Source organism: Caretta caretta, chromosome 1 (genome assembly GCF_965140235.1).
Source record: "Caretta caretta isolate rCarCar2 chromosome 1, rCarCar1.hap1, whole genome shotgun sequence".
In the NCBI taxonomy this organism is placed as follows: Eukaryota; Metazoa; Chordata; order Testudines; family Cheloniidae; genus Caretta; species Caretta caretta.
In genome coordinates this window covers 40,568,994-40,592,808 of record NC_134206.1, presented here as the reverse complement: position 1 = coordinate 40,592,808, position 23,815 = coordinate 40,568,994, and the positions used below count along the sequence as shown (strand labels likewise).

The 23,815-nt window shown below is 38.4% G+C and overlaps 1 protein-coding gene across 10 annotated transcripts in view; it reads right to left on the bottom strand.

Annotated features, from left to right (window-relative positions):
- ZMYM2 (zinc finger MYM-type containing 2) overlaps positions 1-23,815 on the bottom strand; it is a 185,814-nt gene that overhangs the window by 30,058 nt on the left and 131,941 nt on the right. For all 10 annotated transcript variants that reach the window (XM_075127291.1, XM_075127313.1, XM_048845169.2 and 7 more), the window contains 7 exons: positions 13,454-13,626; positions 7,273-7,438; positions 5,826-5,860; positions 3,861-3,990; positions 3,592-3,707; positions 2,520-2,691; positions 458-565 (listed from right to left, as the gene is read on the bottom strand). In XM_075127291.1, the coding sequence (XP_074983392.1) occupies positions 458-565; positions 2,520-2,691; positions 3,592-3,707; positions 3,861-3,990; positions 5,826-5,860; positions 7,273-7,438; positions 13,454-13,626 (900 nt within the window). The remainder of the gene's footprint in view (positions 1-457; positions 566-2,519; positions 2,692-3,591; positions 3,708-3,860; positions 3,991-5,825; positions 5,861-7,272; positions 7,439-13,453; positions 13,627-23,815) is intronic.

Below are 23,815 nucleotides of genomic sequence, written 5' to 3'. Positions count from 1 at the left end.
CCCATGAAATTAATAGGCAGCACGTTTAAAACAAACAAGGAAGTACTTCTTCACACAACACACAATTAACCTGTGAACTCATTGTAGGGGATGTTGTGAAGGCCAAAAGTATAACACGATCAAAAGAGATTTAGATAAGTTCATGGAGGATAGTCCATCAACGATTATTAGTCAAGATGGTCAGGGATTCAACCCCATGCTCCTTGTGTCCCTAAACTTCCCGCTGGCAGAAGCTGGGACTGAATGACAGGGGATGAATCACTTGAGATTATCCGGTTCTGTTCATTCCCTCTGAAATATCTGACACTGGCCACTGTCAGAGACAGGATACTGGGCCAGATGGACAATATGGGTGTTCTTATGTTATAACAGTGTATATCACAGCCAAAGAGACTACGAAGCCAGGCCATAAAGACTATTTCATTCAGAACATTTGTTGAAAAAATAGCAGAAATACCTCTTGGAAAATCAATTTCAATATCGAGGTCTGGTTCATACGGAATATCAGGCAAGCTTGTCTGCATCTTTGTATCAGAGTTTATCAAGTCTGTTTCAATTATTACACCTGTAATTAAATAAAATAAAATAAATTACCATTTAACAGTTAATTTTCATTTTGTGGCTCTGCCAAGACAGCGCAAATACTGAATTCCTCCTCATGTACTCACTGCCAGGTAGGATGACGGCAAATCACCAGCCCAGATTTTCCAATTCTGGAGCTCTCTATTCTACTTCTTCAGTATGATTCCTTCCCAGCTAGAAAGATATCTGTTAGCCTACTCTGCCCTGCTTAATTATGGAGAATTTCTTGTTGAAGTCCAAGTTTGCAAAGCTCAGGACTGGGTAATCTAGGCTGTCTCAACCAGCCACAGAAAGCAAATTAGCATAAAGTGGGAATATAATTTGTCTTTCTGCGGCTTTGCCTGCAACAGCACAGATCCTGGACTTCTTTATAGCAGACCTTATCGAAAACAAGAGGATAAACCAGAAAAGGGAGGGGAGATGAAAGAAAACAGGAATCTTTGACCTCTTTCCCAACTTCTGTCAGAGGTACACCTTATATGAGCACACACAAGCTCTCCACAGTCAAACGCAGAGCACACAAGCTCTCCACTATCAAAGGGATCTGTCTGCAGACATTTGTATGTTCTGTCAACAGTATCTAGTGAAAGAGCAAAGGGAACTTGAGGTGGCAATCTTGCAAAGCTTGTCCAGTAACACCTTCAACTCTCCAGCTGAGGTGGTGGCCCTGGTTTTGTGAACGCTAAATTTTAATGGACATGGAAGTTCTGTAGCCTTGTAAGCCTCCTGTATCCCAGACATAAAACATTTGTCCATATCGTCTCTGGATAGTTTGAGGAAACAGCTGAAGAAGTCTAGGAAAAAAGCTTCTGGAGACCTCTCAAAAAACCTTTTTAGGTTCCTGTTTGAAGGAGAGGTTTTTTCTGGTAAAATTTAGAAGCTACATAAACATATGATATGTGGGGAGAAAAAAAAGTGTGCATGGCAGGAAAGTTTGCAGAAATTCTCTCCTAGTGAAAGTCTTGAAGCATCTCATCCTCAGAATCTGAGGATGCCTCAGTGAGAGTTTCTCTCCCCCTTCAGGTGAGATGGCAGGGGGTACGGGAAGAAGGTGGGAAAGCAGTTTCACTGTCACAGCCCCAGAAATTGCATCAACTGCTTCCTTGTTCTGCTTCAGGGAGAGACTCTGCTCTTGCAGGTTTTCATAGATTCTAAGACCAGAAGAGACCATTTTTGATCATCTAGCCTGACACCCTCTATAGCACAAGCCATAGAACTTCCTCCAAATAATTCCTAGAGTGTATGAAAAACATGCAATCTTGATTTAAAAATTTGGAATCCACCACAAACCTTAGTAAACCATTAAACTGTCACCGTTAAAAATGTACCCCTTATAACGAAACGAGTCTTTAGGAACCCTGAGAGGCTGATTTTGTTCGTCACAATTGCAAAAACTGTTTCAGCCATTGCCTTGCTCGACTGAGATGGTGGATTTTTCCCTCAGCTAATAAATAACTTAAGGTGTCTACAGGAAAGAGCTACTGCAAGAACAACAATTAATTTGTTCTTTCTTTAGCCTCCTTTGGTTGATAGATAAATGGTGGTTGGACCCAGCCGCAGAAGTCACTTTCCTGCGTTTGTGGTTTTTTTAAATGAAGCAGCCGTCAAACTAGAGATGTAAAGGAAGGAGCCCTACAGAGTGAGAAAATCCTGGGTGACAATTTGTCATCCTCCTGGCTCTAAGAGCAAATGAGGAGGAGGATTCCAGCATCTACGTGGCTGCCAGCAAAGCCACAGAACAGATTTCTAAAAGTTACCTGCATCTCAAATACGATGAAATATTCTAGAAATTTGTTTAAACAGGTAAAGTTTCCAATTAATTTTAAAATTCACAAATAGCAATTTTGTATTTAATTACTGTAATATAAGAACACTATAGATATATACACACAGAAGTAAAAACACATGGATCCAAAGGCCACAGCAATAAAACATACTGTTCAAATCTGTAGACTCTGTTTTTCCATCATCTTCAGGCATCATCTCAGCTATAGTCAGTAGCTCAGCCTCCAGAGGATTTGAAGGAACTTTACCCCTCAGCTCTTCTATTGCTGCAAGGATCTTCTCATTGCTATCCAGAGTGGTGGGCAGAAAAACTGGAACTGGCACCTAAGCAGATAGGAATGAATAACTCTTTAAAAATTTCATTGTTAACAAATGATTACCAATGATGTAAGAGTTAAATGCAGAAGCTTTACATCTATCTTTTAAAAGAATCAATAGTCCAGGGTTTAGGAAGCGGCGCCCTCATTAGGGTCTAGCAGAAAAGCCAACAGTTGATAAGACCATTGAAAAACCATGAATACAGATGACCAGAGTGAAGAAAAGAGGGACAGAAATGCTATGAGAAAATGTAGTACAATTTTGTGGTGAGAATAAAGAACAGTGCCAGGAGACTCCCGACTCCTAATCCCAGGTCTGACTCCATCTACCTACTCTTTGTGGCCCTGGACAAGTCATTACCCTCTTTTGGTGGCCTCAATTTCCCCATCTTTAAAATGTGGGAAATTCTTTTTACCTTCCTAGTCAAAGAAGTGTTGTAAGGATTATCATTTGAGTAAATCACATAGAAGATGTAGAATGCTATGTAAATTGTAAGTATTAAAAAGCTTAATTTGCTAGAAATTTTGAAATCCAAATCTTATCTTGGTTTCCATTGCAACCCTGTCATTCCCTCTTTGCTTCTACTCCCTCCTGCTAGTCTCACCCTGCCATCCCCAATGCAATCTTTCTCTTCCCCATCTTCGACCATCCAGCAGAGATGCACCAGTCAAAACTGCTACTGGAGCCAAACAGCACTGTAAGAGCTTACGTGCGTGCCAGCGGGCAGGCTGCTTACTGAAGATTGGTGAGGGAGCTGAAGTGTCACTGGGAAAAGTACTGTTCTACCTGGAAAAAAAGGTGCTGCAGCATGGTCCTAATGACGAACATGCAAATTAATAAATAATACAAATTATTCTCTGAGCTAAAGTTGAATGAAATTCAGCTTGAAAATAAGGCATGACTTACTGGAACAGGAACCATTGCTGGAACAGGAACATTTTGACTATACATGTGCATGGGTACCGGAACATAAACAGGTACAGGAACAGGCACTGGGACATATTCTTTCTTCCAATCATCTTCTATAAAAATAAGCCAAAATACTGGTAGGCACTTAAAAGTGTCTTACAATAATAGCTTGGAAAAGTTAAACTTTCTGTAGCATATTCCAAGCCAATAAAATTCAAACACATGAAATGAATGAACTGGTACTTCCACTAATATTCACTAGTTACCTGTCTGACAACATTTTGTCTGCATGTGAGGTTTACAGTATGTTGCTTTTGTCATTGTCAAAGGTTTGCAAAGAATTGCCTTGTTCTTCATCTCCTTGTTAACTGTGGGAGAAGGGGGTGGCGCTGAACCCTGGAGACAAGCAAACAATTGCATCATTATTGATTTGTTACAGCTTTTGATTTCAGATGCCAGTCAATATTTGTGTTCTAAACATATATAAGTACTGGAAAAGAAAGCAAAACACAGCAGCATTGGTGACTGCTCTTTAGTTAAAAGTTGTTTTGTATTTCCAAATGAGCTCCTTCTGTCAGGAGCATAATACAACTGTAATTTTATTTGTTCTGGGCTAATACTTTCAGAATAACTGCCTATTCCAGAATTAATTTTTAAATTTTAGTTTAAACTACAACATTGACTTCACTGCTGTTACATTATAAAAGCATAAAGAAATTGACTTGTTGGTTTACAACTTTCAAAAGCTCTAGCTTTAAACTACTTCATTAAAAACAACACAATTGAAAGGCTCGAGGCTCAAAATTTGACCCTCTTTAGAGGTGTAATAATCCATAATGAAAAGTCTTGAATTCTAATTTTTATTTTTAATTTCAGCATTCCACTGCTGATTTTTTTATCCTAAAAATATGCGATCTGGGCTCTATAGCAGTAATCCAACTCTATTTCTAGAAAAGCACTAAAAGTGATGATAAATAAATCGAAGTGGTTTTGCATGACAGAACACTACATACATTTCAATTGCTGTTAAAAATAATCCCACTGATGAAAAGAGTTCTCTTCTGAAAAAGAGATTTTTCACCTATACATGGCAGTGTGAACTAAAATCAGTAGAGGAAATACTTAAGACTTACAAACGGATATTATAAAATAGTAAAATATTTTTTAAAAAATACTACAATAGTTGACAATGTACTTCCTAAAAAGTAAAGGTTAAGTCATGAGGGCTTTTAAGATGCTTTTTATTTTAAAACTGTGGACCGAATCAGTGCGTCTAGAAGCAGTTTTCTATGTATTCACTCAGAAATTTTAATCAAGATGGCTTATGGTTGACAACCCCAATTACTACAGAAATCCCAAAAAGTTTAACACATACACATTTAGACAAATTAAATATAAATTAAGATACTGTATTATATATGTCTAACTTTTAGCTCTATACAAGCTTAAATATATTTTTCTATAGCAGCAGGGAATCTGAAGGAGCCCATCTATTCTAGTCTGAAAATAAGCATCCCGAAGGTCTCAACAAAAGAGAGAAAAATAAATTAGTGTGAAATTAAAACAAGGTAACCTGGAGGAAGAGACCATTATTAAAACCCCTTTTTGTGACAATCTGATACAACCTAGTAAAATTAAAACTTGAGGTTACTCCATGCTCCACTCATGCTGTGCCTTGCTCTCCGCTACACAGTCCTGCAAAAAGTTACTCAATTATTCCCACATGCAGTCTCAATGTAGTCAATGGGACTCTGTACTGCAGTGACTGTACTTCTGAAAGTAACTATTTGCATAATCAGAGGCCTTAATTTGGGACTTTCTGCCATTCCAAAATGGGTCATAACCTTAAAATGCTCATTAATCAGTGTTTTTTTTCCCTTGTACATGTATTATATACACCTACTCATTCGGAACACAAAACATACAAAAACTATATTTTCTTGTGAATTATCTTTAAAGGGATACGCTCACATAATTCAGCAATAAAATACACAGTAGTTTGTTTTAGTGCAAGTAGTTTAAAAAGACATATGAATACAATTTTTTAAAATTTTTTTAAAACTTAAGCCAATTTAGTTTCACTGATCATGACGACAAAAAACAGCAAAAGCCCCAAAACTGAATTAATGTTTTCTATTTTAATAATTTAAAAATGTTACTTATTTTGTTGGTGTTTCTTTAAGAGTTCAAGATGTAATTTTAATATATCTAATTATATTTTATATACTTACTGTCATTTTTGTTCGGGAAATTTGACAACCCTGATCTAAAATATAAAGAGATTCAAAATTAACAGTGTTTATTTTATCAGTTTATATAAAAAGTGCATAAAATAAATTTTCAACAAAAAAAATTAAGACGGTTACTATGATCCTGGTAGCACCATAGCAGAACTGCTGATTGCTGCTTTATCACAATATTACCAGACAAGCACAGCCAACTGTCTATGACAGTTGTGTTCAGTCCTAGACACAGTCTACACACAGACATTACACCCTTTTAACTACATGAGTTTCTAAATCCACTGAGTTAAATCAGTGCATACCCATGTGAATATACTCTTGATCTGGTTTAAGACTGCCTTATATCAGCTTATCTTAAATTGAGCTTAATTAATAGTGACCACTCAGGTTTAAAAGTGTACACACAAAGATGATGCACCGATCTGAATGAATTGCTTTAAAAACTGATTTAACTAAACTGGTGTCATTTCTGTGTGCGGACAACCCCTAAGTATCACTATGATCTCCACATGCACATAAGCGTCCTGCTCTTTCAAAGGATCTAGCTGCCTCCTTGTATTAAAGCAAGAGGGCATTGTGCAATTCAAAAAGATGTTGCAAGTTAAGTTCCAAAGTGGGAAAAAAATGTTTTCACCTCTAATCCCTGGTATCCCCCTTCTCCCCATGATCTAAGGACACTTGGAAAGGAAAAGACCCCAAAGTACAAGCAAAGACAAACTGGGAGTGAGGGAGGAAGAGAGGGTTCCCTGCTCCCTATCCACCATATTAAATGCAAAATTACACTAGAGCTGAAGAGAACCTAATATGAGTAAGTGTGTTCTACTATCCCCTATCATCTTGAGATTACTTGGTTTCTTTAACCAGTGTTTGGACTCAGAGCTAAACTTCAAACTGTGACTCTTGCAGTACAAGTAAGTTTTCTATATGAACAAACAAACAGCAAAGGGCAATTATTTAGCATGATCCACTGGGAACTAGTCTCTTTTTTCTTTAACATCAAACAAATTGTGTGTTTAATTCTACCCATGCAATGTACTGAATACATGTCCACAGAATCAGAATATTAATTGACAAGTTACAGAATTTTTCACTCTAAAAACTGGCAATAAAACAAAAAGCTAACATTAAAAATCCAATACAAATAGCACAAGCAAATTTCTAACAGCAAAACAAATGTTTGGACACTCTCTAGCACAATGGGGCTGGTGCCTCTAGGATTTATCACAAGAAAAAAATATATAATTTCATCAATTTCTGATTTCTCCTTTAACAGAAGTTTCTCCTTTGTATATACAAGTTTATATTGCTTGTAGATGTCATCTGAGCGAAAAATATTGATCCACAATTGAAATTTGTAAATTAAAAAAAAATGTCTTTTCAGAATAATGAATGTATAGTTCCTCTCGCTATTTATGATCTATAAAACATCACATACCATAATGCAAATTTTCAGGTCCTTTTTGTGTTGCCATATTAGGTTCATTTTGTTGACAGTAGAAACGTAGTAAGCAGTGCTGATCACAGAAATGTTTCATTTCTCCACGCCACTGTACTTTTTCTTTGAGAGTTCCTTGAGACTTACAACAGTCACACCTGGCAGCCTTAACATAAAGGGAGATTTTGACATTTTTCAGAGAAAGAAACCTCAGAAAAAGAACTAAACATTTTACATTTTAAAAGGATACTTAATGATGAGGCTATTTATAATTGATTCTAGAGTACTTTTAAACAGTTAAGTTTCATTTTCAATTGAGACAGCTTCTTTGCCACTTCCAGAACATTTGTGTTACCTTCTGATCTGTGAATATAGACACATTAGTCATTTGGTTTTCAACTATATAAAACTGAAAGAGGGATCAACACGATTCATTTGTTTACATGTTTTTAAGTCCATAAAACTAGCTCATCTCTGCATATTCAGCAAGATATCTATATGTCATGGAACTATTTTTAACAGGGTCCACTAAAACATTCTGCAAAACAAGAGAGGAGGACAGAGATTGAGAACTCCATAAGGTTTCTTTCCAACGGACAATGAAATAGTAATTAAGCAACAATATTGTTGTCCAGTGTTTTGTATTTGAATTATATTGTGAGCTCCTTGGTGCAGGGACCTTGTGTCTTTATCTACTTTGTGCTGTAGCAGTAGTAAAATTGTTATAAATAAATAATATGATTGTTTAAGTTTTGCCAGTTTTAGAGCAATACAAATATATATTTTGCAAATCTAACAGGAAGCTCAAGTTGCCATTTCAATGTTTCTGGTCAGGAACCCAAGGATTAGCACATAACTAAAGCTCCTCAATGGAAAAGGTCTCCTCCACACTTGGCCTTGCATTATATTATGTCTACATCAGATAGCATGACAACTTTACTTGGGCATCTACGCCAACCAAAGATAGGTTTCCTTCCTAACAAATCAAGCTTCCATTGAAGTGAATCAGTCACACTAAGTTATAATATGAATGTTGATGGTGCCAGCTGCAGTCCCTCAGGAAGCAAGCAAATCCTCATAACCACAGTGCTCTTCACATCTGTTAACACCTGCATGCCAAATGATACCAAAAACGGGAGGGGAGGGGAGTGAATACAAGGTTTAAGGGTACTTGGGAATACCAGATAGAACTGTTGAATGATACACCCTGGAAAACCCATTTAAAGCAGCACATGGTGCAACAGATATGATAATTTGTCAAAAGACATGTAGCACTGAAGTTACATATGAGGATCTGATTGCTGAGGAATTGACATTTGCACCATCAGTGTTCACAAGGTAACCAGAAAATGATACCAGGCTAATTAGTTCAAGCACAAAAGAGACTAAGTGGTGTGCTTTTATGTATATAGTGTGTATGTGTATCAGGTGAGGTATTTAGTCTCTTCTGCTTGAATTAGTGGCTTGGTGTCATTCTCTAGTGACCCTGTGAGAATTTCTGCAGAATATAAAATTTGAGCCAAGATTTTGAAATATTAAGGTGCCTATGTGTGGACTTAGGAATTGAATTTTCAGCACCTGTTTTTGAAAATACTTGCATTAAAAGTGTTTCTAACCCTTCTAGATGTGACTCAATTCAAGCACTCTCTTCCAGAGTCAACAGAAAGATTGAAACATTAGTTCTGAGAGTTGCAAACTGCTCCATTTCTCTTCAACAGGTGTTAATTCGTATGCCTCTTAATGCTAATATTACACTAACTTCTCAGCTGACCAGCTTAGTAGAAAGATCCATCTACTTTGGACTTGTAGATGGAGCTTGATGATAGCAGCATAACTCTTTCCCCAATCCGATTCCTCATGGAAAATATAAGGAACCAGATCTTGCAAAATACAGTGGAAGTGTTCTTTCTGCTGATAAGTTATTTCTCCCTCCTTGCTCTTCTCCCCCTCAGTGAAATCTTTGACATATGGACCATTCTACCCTTTAGGACTGCCCCATATTTACTTTATGCAGAGACATGTGTTTCTGCTTCTACCTATCTAACTGTGTGGTCTCTGGCAGTAGCTCCAGCTTTGTCCCAAGATGCCTTTCTCCATACTGTTCCTCAAAGTTCAATTTTTATCTCCATGATTTTCTACTTTCTCTTATCTTTACACCTCAGCTACCTTTCACACAAATAACTCAATCCCACATAGCCTTCTACACTTTTAATAACTCCTCCCTATAAGTATCCTTTCCCTTTCCTTGAACCAAATACATTTGCACCATTGTCTCAATCTCTCCCCTTTCCCTTCCTTCCATCTATCGCTATTTGGAACATTAGCATCTTTGACCAGGAATTCCCACAACTATTTGCACATCTGCCAATCATCACTTTCCCAATATTGTCCATCTGTGCCTCAGTCTTGGCTCCACCTCTGCTGAAATCTTTATCCATTCCTGACTCCCTTCTTGCCTTGATTATCATAGCTCCCTCCCCAAGTTCCAGTTCTCTAACTACAACATGTACAAAACACTGTTGCCTGCCTTCTCACATGTACAAAGTGTAAACACATTATTATCCCCAGTCTCAAACGATACTTGTCCTCACTGGGCTTGAGGATAGTTTTCAGTTTCTCTTTTAAAAAACGAATGTGCTTCATGGACTTGTTCCAAACTACTTCGGGACCTTTTGTCTCTTTGCTTCCCCGCCCCGTTCATGCTACATTCACTTCCTCTCCTCTGACCTTTCATTAGTCTGTTGATGCACTGTTAATGCAACTTCTGTCTTCTACATCTTCCCTTCTGGAATAGTTTACCTATATCCTTGCCCTGCAACTCTCAACCTCCTTTCAAGTCCCAGTTCAACATGTATCTTTTCTCCCTTAGCTATGCTTAAATTTTCAACCTATTTTTCTACCTACTTTTATTTAACTCTGTAAACTGTAACACTGCTTGTATGAAAGACCACACACAAAAAAAAGTTGTGGTGTATAGTATACTCAGTCAACATTTGAAAGAATTCCTCTCAATATCTTCGTTATCACTATACATGATTAGCCCAATCATTAATCCCTGGTAAATTTAGGTCACCCTCTAAATACGGGGACAAGAGAGGTACAATTTCCTTTTCAACAATGGTTCAGAAGCTACAGTCAAAGAAAAAACATTTTTATCCTAATTTAGGGCTTGTCTACACTGGCACTTTACAGCGCCACAACTTTCTCGCTCAGGGGTGTGAAAAAACACTTGTGGAGGTGGTTTTTTTAGAGCGCTTGGAGAACTCTCTTCCAGTGCTTTGCCATGACTACACAAACCACGTTAAAGCGTTGCTGTGGCAGCACTGTAACGTTGCCAGTGTAGACTAGCCCTCAGAATTGAAGAAAACCCTTCACGTTATCATCCTCAGTTTTTTCAGCCAGTGCTCTTTTACAGTAAAATCAAACTACTTTATTGGAACTGTGGCCAAGTGTCACAAATCAACTAAGGAAGATTACCTTTTATATTTCTCATCTACACAGCTACTCTTTAGAATGATATCCAAACCATTGCTTTTGTATCAATAGATGTAATTACACTGATATATTAGCATAAAGGGATGCAATAGTTTAGGGAGTTGGCCTCAGGATACAGAATCCTTCACTTTCAGATCACCTTTTTCGGATTAGATAGTATCCATATTGCAAGAGCTATCACTACATTTGGCACCGATAAGCTCGTAGGTCTCTCAGCAAAGAATGACAAGGGCTGAACTACTCTTACCCTTCGAACCTCCAGATCTGGGTTGACTCGTGATAGAGTTGGACAGGGTGGGGACCTTGACATACAGCTGCTTTTGCCATACTTGCTATCTGAAGAGAGGATTTCATCCTCCACAGTTGCTACTCTGAGGCCTCTCATGAGCATTAATTTCATGTAAAAATGAAGAGGCCCCCATACCTGCTAATTACAATACACATGAGAATTTTTTCCAGTTTAAAAAAGTAGACAACAAAGAAAATGGAAACAAACTCTTGTTTAATGAACATAACGCTGGTATTAAACATTATTAGGCCATTACTACTTATTTTACTAACTAAATATATTTAAATTTCTTGAAACTCCAGTATAACATTGGATATTCCATAAGTGAGACTAACAACTCAAGCGTAAGTAACTCCTTTTAACTTTTTTTAAAGACAAAACAGCAAATGAAGTACAAATCAGGGGCGGGGGGGCAGCATCAACATCTGTCCACTCTTTCTTCCTACATTTTAAAATTATCTTTAGCTACCTGTACTTAGGAAAGGATAGTAACTAACACTTAAAACGTATATAATGTAACTGTAAAATGCAAAAAAAGCAAAAGAGATACATGCAGTGGCCTTTTTTTTTTAATTAAAAAAAGGCATTTGGCAAGTGTAGGCAGAGAGACTTTTAGCAAGATGCACAAATTTCCAAAAACCTGTGAATGTATGCATGTCTTCCCCACTGAAAAAAACCCAAACTTTATAACGATAACTGAATTAGGAAAAGGCACTAAGTAGCATCAACAAACAATGCAACTGCAACAATTAACAATTCAACAGTGTCACATAACACTAATTTTCACTCAGAAGTGTAAGATCCCAAAATATAAAAATATCTGTCAAAATTTAAGACCAACAATACTATCAAAAGCATCTTCAAGGTTGCTTAAATTACATTGCCTTTGCCACACCATGGTACCAAGGCAAAGCCACTGTAATGTAAATTTCAGTTCCTTGTACCACAGTAAGTACAGCAATTCTTTTAAGCAGACTTATTGGCCCATCTGAGGCATATCCTTATCACACAAACAGAAGTGCATTTGAAGTAATAGTTTAAGTAATTCCCAAACCCAAATCAGAATCCCATCTCCGTGGAAGTTTGGATATTTTAAGCCAGTCAGGTGAACGCCCAACCAAGAGACTGGTTCAAGTACAGCAGGGCTGCAATAGATTTTCATATCAGTAGGCACTTGTTACATAAGGGATAGATTTCAATTCCTTACTCTGAGTTTAAAAACTTATTCATCCAATTAAGATAATGTATGAAAGAATGTTTGTAGTAACTTTTTTTAAAACCTGAAGCCAGTTTTTAGCCTCAACCTTTTACATGAGAGAGGAAAGAAAAAACAACAACACTGTAGTCTGCAGTGGTATTCTTTCAGGGATTCCTAACTGGACCCTATATACACATTATGCTAAATAAAGACTGTACAAGATTTCGCTGTAAAACCTCTGGAAACTGCCATTCAAAAATATCAAATATTTCTTCAGATTTGGTTCTTTTTGGAAGGCTTTATCATCTTGGATAACTGGACTGTACCTGGACCTCTAATATTTCATGCTTTTTATTGCCTTACTTCCAGGCTGTGTAGGCAGTTTTGGAAAGATGATGAATTTTGTAATCCTTCGGTTTTTGCAATTGCATCCACAAGTGTAGCTCTTGTTTTGGTATATCAAAGTAGTTTTCCAGGCTGTTCACACTAGAGATCAAATATTTTATCCAGGATACCAATGGCAGGTTAAACCCAGTCCAATTTCACTTTAACTTCTTTCCCAAAAGCTCTTAAGGCATAATCTTGGCTGGTTGTGAGTAAGAAATTAGTTAAATGTCCAGAGAATTAAAAAAAAAGAAGTCACCACATTTGCTTTACACTTTTATAAGAAATCCATTTGGTCTCATTTTTCCACTTTGGCATCCTTTGCACTGGGCAATACTGAACAATTAAAGCCTATGAAGTTCACAAACAGGGGGAAAAGGGGACAGGCAAAAACAGGAACAAAGAGAAAGAACTCCGTTAACCTAATCTATCCTCATTCTATTTGAGGTACCAGCCAGCTACTATTAATGGGTTTTTCACCAACATTTTGAATACAAATTAAAATAATTTCTGATTGGCAAAAGTATTTCTATTAATTGAGGCTGAAGCAGGTTTTTTGGCAACTGCAATGTGGGCAGTTCTTTTATTAGTTTGTTTAGTAAACCACTTGGCAAGGGAAACTTGGGTTACAGACAAGTAGAAATGCTGCTCTAAGTTATGTGAAATCTGAAATGATGGAAAAAACATTTGGTTATTGTGTTGCAAATGCTGTGCTGAAGTAAGCCATATTTGCTAGACAGTCCTTGAACATATCCTCAAGTGCATTTTGTCTTTTTACACTGTGGAGCTCTTGTCAAAAATTCTAAGTTACTTGCCTTGAAGTACCAGTCTTGAAATTTTTTACAGCACTCTTCACTGCAGAAATCTCTTATTACACCATCTAGTTCCTTAGTAGCTCCCTTTTTACAGAGCTGTGAGCAGTAATTACAAGTAACACATCTCAGTCCTAACCGTCTTGCAAAATCTTGTTTATATAGCAGCTTGCATCCTGGAAAAAAGTTTTAAAAGTTAAAACAATGCTTAGGAACAGTCATTTTTATAGAATTTTTTTTTTTTTTTAGGAATCAGTTGAAGTTACAAGACATATTCAAATTGAAACAGCAGTAATAGCAAAAAAGTTGGTGCTCCAGACAAATTCAGATTACACTGTAAGCTATTATCTAAACTATCAAACTTACCTGAATATATCCCCTGCACAACTTTAAGGTTATACATAATTCTTTGTATTCTTATCTCACAATATGTAGTACCGCGGCTGCTTAACAGCATTTAAAAACACAAATACCACAAGTAACCATGGAGTTGTATTTAGTTTTTGTCTTTTACATAAGCTCCCACAAAAATCCTTGGCTATGGGTATGTCTAGACCATGATAAAAGACTCACAAGAAGGCCCATGTCAGCTAGCTCAGGCTCATGGGGTTTGGACTGTGGGGCTATAAAATTGCAGTGTAGATGTTGAAGGCTCAGGTTGGAGCCCAGTGAGGGGACAGGATCTCAGAGTCCACGTTCCAACCCAAGTCTGAATGTCTACATTGCAATTTTATGCTCTGCAGCACAAGCCCCACAATCCAGAGTCAGCTGACCCAGGCTCTGAGACTCAGTGCTGCAGGTTTATCACCACAGTGTGGACATATCCTTACAGTTACTATTGTTCAGGTGCATTTCCTTAGAACACAAACAATAAAAACAAAGCACAGACTAAAACAATATTCACACCTTATACAATATAGTGATCTTCAAGCATCAGCTTGTTATCATCACTACACTCACCCACATTAACAGTCCAGTAATCTACATAACCCGTTCATTCTCAGTTTAACAATACTGTCACTCAACACACAGAACCGAGAACTGAAAATCACATTGCAATACATAATCTGAACTCAAATCTGGCAACTGGTTATTTTGTCATACAATTATCAGTATACACACGAAACTATGAATATATGAATTTTAACAAAAATTTTATATGGTTTTATTATGTTATAGTATAGATTTTTTTTTAATAATATAGCCCCAGCTCCAAGTACTCTAACAGCATGCTGGACCTGGATTCTTCAATCACCTGCTGCAACAGACCAGAAAATTCTTTCTTCATTTCAATTAAAAGGAGGCTTTTAATGCTTTAAATATGAAAAATATTACAACAGCCATTATGTTGTTTATTTTTATATTAAATTCTACCTTTTATGCTGTCCCCATATTTTCAGTTTTCAATATGCCACAGATTTCTGTCCTGACAAGGAATAAATGCATCATAAAAGTTGTCATGGGAAGCTGGAGGTTTTGGCAGCTGAGTAGGGGACATTTGGGTTTTTGGCACCTGGGGAAGCAAAGGTGGCAGTTTGGGATTGCTGGATAAATGCATTAGCTGCATGTAACTGCTAAAATGATCAACATTAAAATAGTTAATGTTAACAATGAAATGGTCATCTTCAGACTCCAAAGTTAACAATCCACTGAGATGACTGAAAAGTCACATCTATCACATTGTTCAGGTGATTTGCAGACTCAGGAAAAACAACATTGCATTGTTCTACAGTCAGTTCACATTTTTCAGGTTACTTTTCAATAGCATGAGGGCACTGCTCTGTGGCAAAAATTAACCAAGAGATGGAGTCAATGGCTGAGGAATACATTTGTTACCTAGTTTTTTCATCAGTTGATCTCAAGCACTTTTACAAGGCCAGTATCATTAACCTCATTTTGCTTATAGTAAGTCAAGAAATTTTGAATATGTAATAAAATGTGTTTTCTCTCTGGTGCATAATGTGGAAATGCTATTATAACTTAATTATTAAACAATATTACATTGGATGACTGAGTTAAGGTTGTCTCTCTTAGAGCCTTGATTTTGAAGTCATTAAGAGGTAAATAGGGGCCCCACAATTCCATTTTTATAGTCAGTTTACAAAGTACAACCACATTTTATGGCACTTCCACCAACTTTGATACATTACCATTTATCATTATCTTTTATTTAATGAGTCATTAAATGCATTTCTACACTGCAATAAAAGACTCATGGCTGGCCCAGGTCAGATGACTTGGGCTCAGGCTCTGGGGCTATTAAACTGCAGCGTAGACATTTGGGCTCAGGCTGGAGCCTGGAATCTGAGAACCCGCAACAGAGGACTGTGCTGGAGCCTGGGCTTCAGCCCAAGCCCAGATGTCTACTATGCAATTTTATAACCCTGAAGTCTGAGCCCTGTGAGCCCAAGTCAGCTGACCTGGGCCAGCTGCATCTGTGCTGTGGGTCTTTTATCCCACTTGCCTGTGTCCCTGTTCCCCCCCCTTAGCAAACATTACTCCAATTTCCCTTCCCTACACTTCCTGTTTGACCCCAGTTTATAAAGTAATATTCTCAGCTATACCTTAACTAATCATTTTACTAGTTAATTTAACTAACCAATCCTAACATATTGTAACATAATTCTCTAACCAATTATATCCCACTACCCTAATTAACTTACACCTAGCAAAATTAATTATACAGCAGACAGAAACAATTAGAGAACCAGATAGATTAACAATTGAAAAGTGGGGGCCCTCAACAGAAATGAGGGTTTCACAACCACTGGTAAGTGATTTCTCACCAGACAGGATGCTATCAAATTAAGTTTTCTTTAACCATCTTAAGATCTCTTTCCTTGTCTGGTGTTGATGAGCACTATCAGGACAGGATCGTCTTCCTAACAGCCCAATACCACCTTATTTCAATGTAACTGGTTTGAAATCTGAGGATGTGACCATACACTTCCCAGCTTATGGCTGCCCCTGCTGCTTAGCCAAAGGCCTCAGTCTAACAACAAGGCCTCAGACTATCCTAGTGAGAGAAGGCCCATACACAGGCAGACGTGTGATTTTGATTCTTAGCTAGTTATAGAGGTATAAAACAAAGTGATAAAAATACACCTAAGTTCTTAAAGTATAGGCCTTTATAGGCAGACCTGAATATCTATATTCTAACATATCAAATGCTTCACTAAAATGCAAATATGCTGTATAGACACTGAATGCCAAATACAGTACAGATACATAATCATTTTATTTATTCTAACTAAAAGGCAATCAAGTTAATCTGAGATGGATTATAGAAAATCTTGGGAGTTTAAGGACACAGGCAAACAGCAATAAAAAGATTTAGTTTCTATTAGCACATGTAATATGCTGTTGGCATGATTTTTAGAAGTGCTGAGCACAAATAAATCTCACTGAAGTCAATGGAACTGCAGGTGTTCAGCACCTTGGGGAAAAAAATTAAATAATCACGGAATTCTAATACCCAGCAAAATATAAAACAGAGAGCTTGCTTAGGAAACAGTTATGCAATGAAGAATTTAGAATACTGCTTGCAAATAAATTAGACATCATCTTGAAGTGACGCTGTCGCCAAAAATACTATATACAGGGGGTATCACTAAAAGTATTGGCTAACTAAATACTATATACAGGGGGTATCACTAAAAGTATAGTAACTGCCTTCTACGCAGATCCGTTAAAGCTATGTTTGTGTTAAAAGGATTAGAGAGCAGAACCTATAGATGAGATTATGGAAATATGACATGCATAATTTAGAGACAATGTAACAATAATTATAAATACTTGAGTTACTAAATAAACAATTCCTCTTCCTTAAAAATGGGACATGTCACTTTTAAGTAGTTTGGTTTAGAAAATAAACTCTTCAAAAGAAATAAATCCAATGTAATACCCCTGAAGATGTCAGTGTTTATATTCATAATTTACTAATCAACTGTTCGGTCATGGAAAGCTTCTTACCTGATTATTTCTTTTTTGCTAGCAGTGTCTCCTACAAATCTGACATGTGGGGCTGTTCCCCTCCCGCCTGCAATTCCAGAGGCTGTTCAGCATTGCAGCATAGACTGTGGATCACCACATGCAGCACCTTTATTCTGAAGGAGGCCTCTGACAGAGCACCATGTTGCTGCCCTACAGACTTCCACAACTGAAACAGGTGGTTTTGTATTTTCCACACACACACAGATTCAGCGATTTCAAGTTCTGAAGGGACCATAGTGATCATCTAGTCTGACCTCCTGTATAAACACAGGCCACAAAAATTCCCCAGTTCCTAGAGCAAATCTTTTAGATAAGCATCCAACCTTGATTTTAAAATTGTAAGTGATGAAGAATCAATCCATCATGACCCTTGGCAAACTGTTCCAATGATTAAGCACCCTCACTGTTAAAAATTTACATTTTATTTCCAGCCTGAATTAATCTAGCTTCAGCTTCCAGCCACTGGGTCGTGCTATACCTTTCTCTGCTAGACTGTAGAACCCATTATTAAATATTTGTTTCTTCTGTAGATACTAACCGACTATAATCAAATCAGCCCCTAACCTCCTCTTTGTTAAGATCAATAGATTGAGCTCCTTCAGTCTATCACTGTAGGGCTTTCTAATCCTTTAATCATTCTCATGACTCTTCTCTGAACTCTCTCAATTTATTAGCATCCTTCACAAATTACGGACACAGGAATTGGACACAGTACTCCAGTATCAGTCATACCAGTGACAAATACGGAGGTAAAACAACCTCTCTCCTCCTACCCCGCAGTTCACGCATCCAAGGATCACACACATTAGCCTTTTTGGCCACAGCATTGCACTGGGAGATCATGTTCAGCTGATTATCCACCATGTCCCCCAAGTCTTCCAGAGTCACTGCTTCCCAGGATAGAGTCCCCCATTATGCAAGTATGGCCTACATTCTTTATTCCCTATGGAATGTAAGGTTGTTTTGGAGTGTTTTAGAGTATGCGATCAAGTAATTTGCATTAAAAAGGTTAGACTCAAAGGGAAGATCCTAGATGGTATTCTGGACCTCTCAGGGGAATCCCAAAGATTGTGACCATGACATACGCCTCATGACTGTAGCTATAGCAATGGCTCTAGAGGCAATATCAGATGTGTCAACTGCCACTTGAAGTGATGTTCTGGCCACTTGCAGACCTTTTTCAATGAAAGCTTGGAACTTGGCCCAGTCTTCCTGCCCAAGTTTGTTTTTAAACTCCGTAAATTTGGTGTAATTAAAGAAATCATATTTTGCTAACAACGTCTGGTAGTTAGCAACTCTGAATTGGAGACTAGCCGATTAGAATACTTTCCTATCCAAAAGGCTGGGACGTTTAGCAACTTATCAGTTTGTGTAGTCATGGAGTATTGTACCCAGGATCTTTCTGTAGCCACTTGCACCACTAAGGAGTTGGGCGCCAGATGGGTCAATAAGAACTCAGCCCCTTTAGCTAGTATGAAATACCTTATGTCAGCTATTTTTCATGTAGGGACACAAGAGGCATGGGTTGCCACCGATCTGGTAGGTTCCAGGTTGGCTTGACTAACTAGAAGGGCCACCCTCAAAGGACAGAGAGCTGGAGGATGTCCAATAGCCCGTTATGTGTCTTTGACCTCTTTGAGAGGTATGTGCAGCCACCTCTGCAACAACAGGTACACTTTGTGGTCGACGGGTGAACAGGATTATGAAGGAGCAACTGCCTCATCTGGAGAGGACAACAATATGCCAGTCAGAACCGACTCGATCTCTTCCTTCTCTGCAAATTCTGATGGAACTGGCGAGTATTGACTAGGAGAGGAGTATCAATGCGATTCCCTCATGGATCCTAGGCTTCTACTGCATAGATTAGTGATTCTCAATCTATTTACCATTGTGGGCCAAATATGCAGCTCTCTCTGTGTTATGTGGGCTGCAGCCACACAATATATGTACACTACCTGTATGGCCCTGAGGATGTCACATGGGCCTCAGCTGTGTAACGACTGGGCCACCAGTTGAGAACCACTAGTATAGATCCTACACACCCCAGTAAAACCAGCAGGGATTGATTGAAAGAGGATGACCTCAGGACATTACCTATAAGCAATTCCCTGCATAACCATATTTGGAAATACTGTCTGCCATTATCTTATCCAGTTTCTCTACAAGTAGGAGAGAGATCCTGTGAACTAGGAAAAGCACAGGACATGTTTACAATGGGGTGTAGCCATATGTGGTGCACTTCGATGTTGAACTAGATGCCATAGCTCTGGCTGAGAATCTCCGTGTGTCCATTAAGGTGTCTATGGTAAAAGTTGTTGCTAAAGTTACTTTTAAGGGTTAACGTGAAGCTAGGATGGTGCCTGTCATTCAGAGCCTTTAGGTCATCCAGTCGGAACACTGTAGCTCTTGCAAAGCATGCAGTGGTCAAGGATGCTCTGACAGTGGCTGAGGAAGCCTCAAAATTGCTCCAAAGAGTGTGGTGCCTTTTGGCAAGAAATCCCTATTTGATCGTATCATCATATCCTTCACTAAGGATGCCACCGAAGAATATGCTGTTGGTATTTTGTGAGGGTATTTTTTTGGTTGTTGCATTTTGTACTTATTTAAATGCTTGTCCACTTAAATGCTTCCTCCCCATCAGAGTATTGCCATTCACATCAAAGAAAGGGTAAAGGGGAATTGCTGTCTCAAACTGGGATTTGGCTAGTGCATATTTGCCTTAAACTGGCAAAGGAATCAATCAGTATCAAAACAAACCATGACTACCTGCTGCATAGGGGCTACTCTGCAAAGCTAAACTGCCTCTATAACGGCAGAAAAGGGAACAGTGCCATGCACCACAGAATTGTGGAAGAAGCTAGGCTACAACGCAAAATGTCCAGAAGCTGAGAGCAACTTAGAAAGGAAAAGAGTTAAGAAAGAATTACAATAGGGTCTTTCATTATATAAAGAAGACACAAACATGACATACTGTTTGGCAAACACCATACACACAGGAATGGCCTTTTATCTATAACTACATTTTATATTACATATATAGCTTGTGACATTTAACAAAGGATAAAAGAGCAAAAGAGAATTAAAATTGCTATAGAAATTAAAATGCTAAACATCTTTATTTGTGTGATTAAAGCGTAACCTTAACATTGCAGGAGCAGTTTTCTGTGCATGGCATTTATATTCTTTTAAAAAGGTACATTATTGGCATTAAAAACACCGACATAATCCCTTTTAAGGTGGCTATGGGACATACAAACAAGGAAAAATTAACTGAAACAAAAAGCAAAAAAAATTTGATTTGAACTTTTTCTAAAGTCTGACAATAATGAGATCTAGAAGACAAGGCAATAATGTATACAAGCCAGGCAGTTGTCTTCATTCCTATAATTTACAATTTTATAGTCAACGACGAGCAACAGCATGCACTCAAAACAAACAAAAAAAAGACAGCATACGAACTTTTCCTCAGTACAGTTCTCCATCTAGTGGTCAAACAAAAAACAAAACAAGGAAAAAAAATCCACAAGCAGAATCATTTGCTATCTCATTTTATTTAAGCTGTGATATTTTTAACAAAGTTAATGACAAAAAATTATTCCAGCGTCAATAAGATAGCAAGCATTTTGTAATGAGACACTGAATTTTCCCCAAAGTGTTGACACCCTCTCTTGTGGATAATTAAAATACAGAGATTTAAGGTCTTTCCAATATTTTCATTTTAATTTATATAATCTAAGATTTCTTATATAAAAGACAAAAGTCTATACAGTCACAACTCAAAACATTTTTTTATGCATTGTACTAAAACTTCAGGGTCTAGATTATTAGAAAATATAATATCTGAATGATCTTACAGTTAAATCTGATTTATGGTTAGAAACAAGTGTTAAAACTGCAGTATGTTACACAATGAATGTGCAGCCAGTAGGCAATCAGTGTCAAAGCCACTTAGTTTTCTGAGAAAGTTTATATTATTGTTTGCTCTGAAAAACCAACACAATATTGTTACAGTAAACTGGATTCTGTTTGGCTGAAGGCACTTACAGAAACATCACATTAAGTGCCTATTTGCATAATTTTTATAACTTAGTGATTTTGGGGGAAGTAGCGGTGAAGCATTATTTCTTCAGCATTCTGATGCTTAGACCCCTAATATACAGGAATCTTAAAAGCGTGTATCCTCTTCTTCCTTAGCAACTTGAACTCAGGCATATGCTTTGACCCTACAAAGGCCTTAGAAAGAGAGAGGAAACATCCCTTGCACAGAAACCTTACCCAGAGACAACAGCTACCAAAGCAGTACACACTCTAAACTTAACAGGATTATTAATTTGAAACAGCCTTCAAATTAAACTTCAGAGAATTAAACTATTTTAACCTCATCCAGCTTTTTCCTTTTAGGATGGGTCAGACATGAAGTTGCTTAAAAAGAAAATTCCCAGATAAGAATATAGCTTTCCTTCTTCTAGATGGTTAAGATATGTAACAGTGTGATGTTAATAGCAGTGAGTACCATATCCAAAAGAAAGAAACATTAACTATATACAGATTCTGGGCTTATCTACACGGTTAGTTAGCTTGCAGCAAGCCAGGCCTGCCACACAGTAATTGACTATGTGAATCCCGTTGCCACGCACTACGGAACTTCTGACACACAGCAAAACAGGACTGACGTAGTCAGTTACCATCTGACAGTCTCGCACGCTGCACATTCACTGCCCAGCTTACTGTGCACTAACTAGCTATTTAGACACGGCCTGTGAGTCCATAAGGAAAGAAGTTACTGAGTCACAGCTTGTAGCAATCTGTTCACGACTGGATGTGTTCATAGAATCCTAGAATATCAGGGTTGGAAGGGACCTCAGGAGGTCATCTAGTCCAACCCCCGCTCAAACCAGGACCAATCCCCAACTAAATCATCCCAGCCAGGGCTTTGTCAAGCCTGACCTTAAAAACTTCTAAGGAAGGAGATTCCACAACCTCCCTAGGTAATGCATTCCAGTGTTTCACTACCCTCCTAGTGAAAAAGTTTTTCCTAATATCCAACCTAAACCTCCCCCACTGCAACTTGAAACCATTGCTCCTTGTTCTGTCATCTGCTACCACTGAGAACAGTCTAGATCCATCGTCTTTGGAACCCCCTTTCAGGTAGTTGAAAGTAGCTATCAAATCCCCCCTCATTCTTCTCTTCTGCAGACTAAACAATCCCAGTTCGCTCAGCCTCTCCTCATAACTCATGTGTTCCAAGGCCCTAATCATTTTTGTTGCCCTCTGCTAGATGCTTTCCAATTTTTCCACATCCTTCTTGTAGTGTGGGGCCCAAAACTGGACACAGTATTCCAGATGAGGCCTCACCAACGTCGAATAGAGGGGAACGATCTCGTCCCTCGATCTGCTGGCAATGCTCCTACTTATACATCCCAAAATGACACTGGCCTTCTTGGCAACAACGGCACACTGACTCATATCTAGCTTCTCGTCCACTGTCACCCCTAGGTCCTTTTCTGCAGAACTGCTGCCTAGCCATTCAGTCCCTAGTCTGTAGCGGTGCATGGGATTCTTCCGTCCTAAGTGCAGGACTCTACACTTCTTTGTTGAACCTCATCAGATTTCTTTTGGCCCAATCCTCTAATTTGTCTAGGTCCTTCTATATCCTATCCCTACCCTCCAACGTATCTACCTCTCCTCCCAGTTTAGTGTCATCTGCAAACTTGCTGAGGGTGCAATCCACACCATCCTACAGATCATTTATGAAGATATTGAACAAAACCGGCCCGAGGACTGACCCTTGGGGTACTCCACTTGATACTGGCTGCTAACTAGACATGGAGCCATTGATCACTACCCATTGAGCCCGACGATCTAGCCAATTTTCTATCCACCTTCTAGTCCATTCATCCAGCTCATACTTCTTTAACTTGCTGGCAAGAATACTGTGGGAGACCATATCAAAAGCTTTGCTAAAGTCAAAGAACAACACGTCCACTGCTTTCCTCTCATCCACAGAGCCAGTTATCTCGTCATAGAATGCAATTAGGTTAGTCAGGCATGACTTGCCCTTGGTGAATCCATGCTGACTGTTCCTCATCACTTTCCTCTCCCATAAGTGCTTCAGAATTGATTCCTTGAGGACCTGCTCCATGATTTTTCCAGGGACTGAGGTGAGGCTGACTGGCCCGTAGTTCCCAGGATCCTCCTTCTTCCATTTTTTAAAGATGGGCACTACATTAGCCTTTTTCCAGTCGTCCGGGACTTCCCCCGATTGCCATGAGTTTTCAGAGATAATGACCAATAGCTCTGCAATCACATCCGCCAACTCCTTTAGCACTCTCGGATGCAACGCATGCGGGCCCATGGACTTGTGCTCGTCCA